Source organism: Phoca vitulina, unplaced genomic scaffold (genome assembly GCF_004348235.1).
Source record: "Phoca vitulina isolate PV1807 unplaced genomic scaffold, GSC_HSeal_1.0 scaffold40, whole genome shotgun sequence".
Classification (NCBI taxonomy): Eukaryota; Metazoa; Chordata; class Mammalia; order Carnivora; family Phocidae; genus Phoca; species Phoca vitulina.
In genome coordinates, this window is record NW_022589743.1 from 3,064,470 (window position 1) to 3,071,547 (window position 7,078).

Below are 7,078 nucleotides of genomic sequence, written 5' to 3' on the forward strand. Positions count from 1 at the left end.
GCGAGCCCTGCAGGCTGGGGGCCCTGGGCGCCCGGGGGGGCCGGCGCGACCTCGGGCGGGTGAGAGCAGCCTTCCCGCGCCGCCCGCGAAGCGGAGGGCCGGCCAGGGCTGGCCACCGGCTCTTCGGCGGGCTCGCCGGTGTCCTCCAGGGCGCCTGGGCAGGCGGGCTCCCCGTCGGGCGGCTCTCGGTGCTGCGTCTGCCGCTTGTGCTTCATGCGTCGGTTCTGGAACCACACTTTGACCTGCCTCTCGGTGAGGTCCAGCAAGGCCGCGATCTCGACACGGCGCGGCCGGCACAGGTACTTGTTAAAGTGGAATTCCTTCTCCAACTCCAGCAGTTGCGTGTTGGTGTAAGCAGTGCGCAGCCTGCGCGCCCCGCCGCCTGCGGCCTCCGGCAGTCCCGGGCCATCTGCAGGGAAAGCGGGCTGGGCGTCAGAGCGGGCCGTGTCCCCGGCCCAAGCTCATTCAGCTTCAGTGAAGACCACCCCATCCGCCAAAAACAGTATCAGCAGTACCCCCCCTCCTTCCCCGCCTACCGAAGCGGTTCGCTCCCGCCGCTTTTCCGTTCTTTCCTGTCCCCCTCTCGCCGGCAGCCCCGGCCCGGGTCAGGGCAAAGCATTCAGAGAGCCACCCACGGCCCACGCAGGGGGTAGGGAGCGGCTCCCTTTTGCCCCCAGAACCTCAGAGCCTCCCTCCTGAGTCCTTGGAGTAGACCCCTCAATTCGGCACTTTCGAGCTCAACCCAGAGAGAGGGTTCATTAAGAAAGACTGTTCCTCGCCTCCTTTCCTCCCTTGCTTTCAAATCCCCCTCTTTTAGAGCTGGGGGAGGGGGGAGATGGGGCCGAATCTTTTCTTGCCCCCAGATTCAACAACCCAGCAACACCACTTTAATTCCTCCACACAGATAGAGGTGAAAACCTAAATCAAATCCTTTTCTTCTGGCAGAGAAAAAGCTCTTCCCCAACCAGGTTCCAAAAATCTGCTATAGTGGGGAAAAAAAAAAAAAAATGCTGGCAGCGGCCAGGCCTGAACCCCAGCAGCATATTCCGCTCCCTCACCCCTGGAATCGACGGGGCAAGGATCCCCAACAGGCTCGACACCCTTTCTACCTCCCCCACCGCTCTTTCTCCCCCTCTCTTCTAGCTGCCCCTCACCCCACCCCTACCCCGCTAACCGACCTGCTGGCGATCCGACCCCGGAGGCCGAAACGGAGGAGGCGGCGGCTGGGGGAGACGAGGCGGATTGGCTGGGTTTCTTGGCGGATTTCTTCTCTTTCATCCAGGGGAACTCGGGGACCAAGGGGGCGGCGGGGAGCGGCGGCGGCGGCGGCGGCAGAGCGGGCCCATCTTCGGCTCGCTTTTGGCTCCCGGGTCTCTGAAGGGTGGAGGCGCCGGGCTGGAGGCTGGGGAAGGTTTGCTCGAAAGGAGGAGGAGGAGGAATTAATGTCGACTCCTTGATTGATGAAGTTTGAAATGTCTCCAAGACAGCGGGGAAGGAAGTCAGACACTCGGCGAGCGATGGCTGGCTGTTTATAAACCCAATCTCCCTCTCAAATTCAAAATTCATGGCTTTCAATGGTGGGGGAGGGGGCCTGCTGGGGGGGGCGTCAGGAGGGAGGATCGGAAGGTACCCCCCCTCCTGCCCCCCCCAGGTTTATGTGATGGAGCGATTTTGGGAGGGGGAGATTTCGCTCTTTCTCTCTCTCGCTCTCTCTCTCTCTCTCTTTTTTTTTTTTTTAATTTTGGGCCTTTATAATTGTATATTGCTGATAAATACAAGCGTATGGGGACTCTCTCTATTAAACCCAGGACTCCGGCGAAATTGCAGGGAATTCATGGTCACGGGACTGGCCTCGGCCAATCGCTCGTCTGGGCCTGGTGGAAAACAGAGAGCATTATTTGCTTTAATTGATTCAAAAACTCTAGAGGACCACGACCTGGACACTGTGAGCCCCAAGTCCTACACTCCCTCTCCCCAAAGCCTCCCTTTCTCCAGAAAAGCTGGAGGAAACTTTCTCTCATCCCCTTCAGAGGATGGGAGGTTCCGAAAGCTGGGAAACAAGAGAATCTAAGGGAGAAGTCTTCCTCTTTTCCAAATATTTGTAATAGAATATATTAATAAATTCTTTACAATGCCAGCAGCATTTTCTTCCCCACCCTTTCCCCATTAAAAAAAGAAAAAAGAAGAAAAGAAAGAAAGAAAGAAAACTGAGTAAGGATCTCAATGTGGGAGAAAAAGGTAGTAGAAAGAGGCTTCCATCCTTTGGGAAAGGTCAGTGTTAAGGTGCAATAAGGAAGAGAAGAGATTTACAATCACCAGCACCACCATCCTCATCCCACCCCCCAAAAGCAACAGATAAATCTTGGAAAATCGACAGGCACTCCCAGGCTGACACGGAGGAGTGAGATAGATGGTGAGGGGCCCTTTTGGGCCTCTGGCAGCCATAGCTGTGTGGTCTCAGTTTCCTCCTCTGCCTGGTGTTTGCAGCAGTGCCCCTGCTCCTATGTCCACCTGCCTTCCTTACCTGGAGTCTTCATCTCACTACTTTTTGATACCCCACAATGGACAGGGTCTAAGGTGCATGTGCTCCCATTGGAGCCTCAAGTCTGTATCTACATCTATCTCCAGGGACACGAACAAGAACCGAGGTAGTGCGATTTAACTTAGAGCACTCTCAAACTCAGGTCAATGTGTGGGGGGAGGATTTCCCTCCCAGGACAAAGAGTATCCCCCCTCCCATTTTTGCCAGTGTGCTAGTTTAAAAATAATAATAATAATCCTTGGCAAGAAAGAATTCTCTGAGCATGGAGGGGGTAAAAACAATGAATAAGGAGATGATATTCCATTTCTGGCCCCCGGGGGGGGGGGGGGTTTTTTTTTTTTTTTTTTTGAGGGGATCAAGAGAGTGCTGAACTTTAGGGAGTGCTGTAATTTACTGGAGAGAGGGGACACAAAACTCGGGGCCCCAAGCAATTGGTGGGAAACTAGATCTCAAAGCAGAAAATGAAAAGTCGATCTGGGGGAAGATTTTTAAATAAGTGGGTCAGAGGGACGGAGAGGAGATGAGGCGATCAATCTTAGCCCCCTGACAGCTCCCTCCGATGGCATCAAAGAATTTGGCTCTTTGGGAAAGCAGAGGGAACAGCCGAAATTCCACATCCCTTTAAAAGGCCTGGGGGTGGGGGTGATAGCAAAAGAGAAAGGTGACTCTGGGAGAGCGGGGAAACAGATGGGAAATGGGGACAGAGGGAAGGACGCTGAGTTGGGTGGAAAGTTTGTCTGGAGAACTCCCACGGCTCTGGCCTCCCCTCCCCCTCCTCCTCTCCGCGGGCCCGGCAAGGAGGAGAAGGCTGGTTAGCAGAGAAATGGCAACTCAGCCGGCAGCTGGAACTAGAAACTTTCTGTCAATGTAACAGCCGCGTGGGTGGCGGTGAGTATTCATCCGCGTGGGTGGCGGTGAGTATTTAAAAAGGACAGAGAAGGACAGAGGAGAGCCAGTAGGGAGAAAGGGGATCTGTAGGTGGGGGCTGCAGGGACAGGGGGTGGCCGGCTACGGAGGGTTCAGAACAGGGAGAGCGGCTCTGAACTGCGCAAACTGGCCAGAGACCGTTGTGTCCCACCCCACTCCAAAGAAACCAGTTTTTGCCCTTTGGGGGTGGGGGTGGGGGAGGGGGGGAGGGGCACAGAAGAATCCCGAGTAGAAGTTGTCTGGAAGTTGTGCAGTGAGGCCTGAAAGAGGGTTCTCCGTCCGGCCACCCCCTTGAGAAGCCGGAGAAGTTTTTTCCACGGCCTCTCCAGCTGGCTGCAGGGTCTAGCGCTTCTCTCGGCACCAACTCCGGCCGAGGCTGTCCCTGCAGGAAATACGGCTCTCTTTAACCCTGCTGACAGATTTTACGGCCAGATTAGAGAAGAGCAGAAAAGTTGGGTGTTAAAAGTGGCCAAGAGAGCCCTCCTTCCCAGAGACACCGCGTCCCGCCTCCCGTTGTGCTGTGAATCTTACAGCACAGATATTTCCCCCACGACTTTGGCTGCTTAGCCAGCGCCTGGAATCTCGCAGAAAGAAGGGTAGAGGACACCAAGCCAAGTGGGCCCTTATTTTTCGTTTGCAATTCCAGCTTCAAGCCAAAGCTCTGCTTTTCAAACTCAAGCTAAATTCCTTCTCTTGGCCTGCCTCTCTCCTGCTAGATAAATAATCAATCCACTCCACCCCCAGAGCCAAACATGGCGCTTCATCTAGTCACATCATTCAGAAAATGGTATTCAGGGAAGAGGAAGAGGGAAAGACAGAAAGAAAGAAAAACCCTTGAGCGTTATTTGATCCCAATCAAACTTTGCACGCTCTTATGCCTTTAAATTATAGCCTGACCCGATGCTAAATTGCTTGCTGCTTGGATGAGCCGAGTCCAGTTAAAATCCTACTTGGTGAGGTGGGAGGGGGGAGGGTGTAGAATTCAGGTTGCTTTTTTATTGTTATTTATTGTTGCATAAAGACTGTAATTACTAACCTTGGACTGCCAGGATGCAACATAAAAATGAAAATCAGCCCTCGCTTTAAGGCTGAGGGCCTGGAACGATTCTCACTGACACTGCCCCCCCATCACTACCACCAAATATATGCTCCTAATTAAGCAATGCGGGCGCATCGCTTACAATTAGAATTATGCAACTCTTCAGCGCAGCCATCGCTCCTCTTTCAACGAATTAGCTCCATATTTCAGCCGCCCTGTCTCTTCGCTCTTATCGGCTCCAGCGACGCGGCGGTGACATTTCATCTTTGACAGACCCTCTCTATCCTCGCTCCAATGTGATAAAACTTTTATGGAACCACGACTAAGAAATGAAGTTTTCCCAGGGATCGTGGAAATGGAGCTGCACATTCGCCTGGGGACCATTTTATTTACGCTGGGATCCAACCGCTTCTCCCACCCTCCTTCTCTCCCCTTTCCTTGGCAGGGGAAATCAAAGGCGCCTCCTCTCCCTCCGCCCCGAGTTTTATTTAGTGATTTAATTTCACTTTAGTTTTAAGGTTTGACCTGAGAAGTCTAGGCCTCAGATTTTTTTTTTTAATCATTTTCCTTTGTTTTCATTTTAGACCCAATGGTGGTTGGGCTTCGGGTCACGTGACGACTTCTTTGTGGCTCCGGAAGAGAACTGTGAAGTTTAGGTTGCTTGGAAGAAGCAGTAAATGGCCAGATTTTGTTGTTGTTGTTGTTGTTGTTGTTGGGTAAGGGGTGGCCAGGAAGTTGTGGCCAAAGGAGCAAGAAGACAAAAGGTCAATGAGAAAAACTGAGAGGCAAGTAAGCCAAACAGAAAGGCCTAAAGAGAGCACCCAAGGGTCCTCCTCCCCCAGCCCCGCAACTTGTTACTTAAATCTTAGCTAAAGAAATTGGCAGAACGTTCCAGGCCTGAGGCACGGCAAGGCGGGGGGGGGGGGGGGGGGGGGGGGGGGGGGGCCTGAGCCTTGGGTACAAAATCCAGGATAGGGTCTTCAATGTCCTTCTTTCCTTGGGGGAAATTTGGCAGTCAGCGGCGTTGCTCTGCTATCTAAATTGGACCACCAGGACAAGATAAAATTGATAACAGAAAGTTTATTCAAGAATTGTTTGACAGACAACCCTTTCAAGTAAGGAAAAAAGTAACTACGGAAGAACAAAGAAAGTTCCAAGAGGGAATTAACTCTAATTCTACAAATTCAGGACTATACAGTGACAATAGGAGCTGAGTTCATGCCTTTTAGAACTAATTACAATTGCTCATAAGTACGAGTTTAACATAAATCTACAGCTCTTTTCTAGAGTACAATAATAACTAAAATAGCTGGTTTTACATGACAGGAAACACAATGTCCTTTATAACAAGTAAATACTAAAAAAGTACAGTTTTTCATTTTTTCCCTCATATAAATACATAATGTAGGGGGATAAATAATACAAAAAAGAAAATATTTTAACAGGCTATAACCAATAAATATATATGAAAATGTTCACTAGAACACACACTTTTTGAGCGATGCTGGATTCCTGCAGGCCCAGGCATCTCTCACAGTTGTTTTTATATCCATTAAAATGTAAACTCTAAGTGCAACAAAAGTGTCCTGTCAGGGGGTTGAGCAAGGCGCACAGGCCCAGCTGCAGCCCCTGCCTGGGACAGACAGTTTGTTAAAATATACCCTGTTTTCACGTTAAGTCAAGAGAGCAACAGAAGAAAAGAAAAGTGTAGAACCTCGTGTCGCCGATTGCTTTCTGTGGAGAGAGGGGGATGGTCCTGGAGCTGAGATGGGAGGCAGCAGAATGGGCAAACCTTCAGTCCTGACACCTTGCCTGCTCTGACCACCCAGTTTTCCATAAAAGAAAAAATATATATTTATAATATAGACAGCTCTGACTTTCAGGATCTCTCACCATCCCTGAGCCCTCTGAAAACTGTAATAGATGGGGGCGGGGTAGAGATATTAATGTCCTAAAGCAGAAAATATGGGGCTAGAAATGAAGGGAATGCCCAAGAAACCTCAAATAGATGGGAAGAAACTTGAGGCTTCATGGAAGTGGGAGGGGAGCGTGCTTTGTGCCCTTGGTTTTGAAATGCGCTCTTTTTTTTGTTTTGTTTTGTTTTTTAAAGGAGAATTGCAAGAAAAAAAAGTCAAGATTTGGAGAAATTACCCACAGAGATAGAAGGTAAGTTGGTTGGTGATGGCCTACCCATCTTGTTTGTTTTTTTAAATGTGCTTCTCTGCCTTGTTTCCCTATCTCCTCTTCCTCCACCCCACTCGGGAGCGTGGAATTCCAACTGGGTATTGCTGGAGGCCTAGGGTTGAGGGGGTCATCTCCACAATCTGCTGTGGATTCCTCTCCAACGGGTCGGCAGGCAGATGGAACAAGGACTGGAGGACCTTAAAAAGCAACTTCTCAGGCCTGGGGGAGGGAAAGGAGCTCCAGGCCTGGTCTTCCCAGGAAGCGTGCCTATCACCTCCTGGCCTCCTCTGTCAGACCTCCAGGCTGCCCTCCCAGAGCTCCACGGCCGGGCACCCCTCTGGCTCTCACCCACCCCGTGGCCTCGCCCCTCCGCCCTCCCTCTCCCA

The 7,078-nt window shown here is 51.3% G+C and overlaps 1 protein-coding gene across 1 annotated transcript in view; it reads right to left on the reverse strand.

Annotated features, from left to right (window-relative positions):
- HOXB2 (homeobox B2) overlaps positions 1-1,645 on the reverse strand; it is a 2,241-nt gene extending 596 nt beyond the window's left edge. The window contains exons 1-2 of the mRNA XM_032428979.1: positions 1,179-1,645; positions 1-409 (exon numbers count right to left, since the gene is read on the reverse strand). Of these exons, the coding sequence (XP_032284870.1) occupies positions 1-409; positions 1,179-1,566 (797 nt within the window). The 5' untranslated portion in view covers positions 1,567-1,645. The remainder of the gene's footprint in view (positions 410-1,178) is intronic.
- Between the last annotated feature and the right edge of the window lie 5,433 nt (positions 1,646-7,078).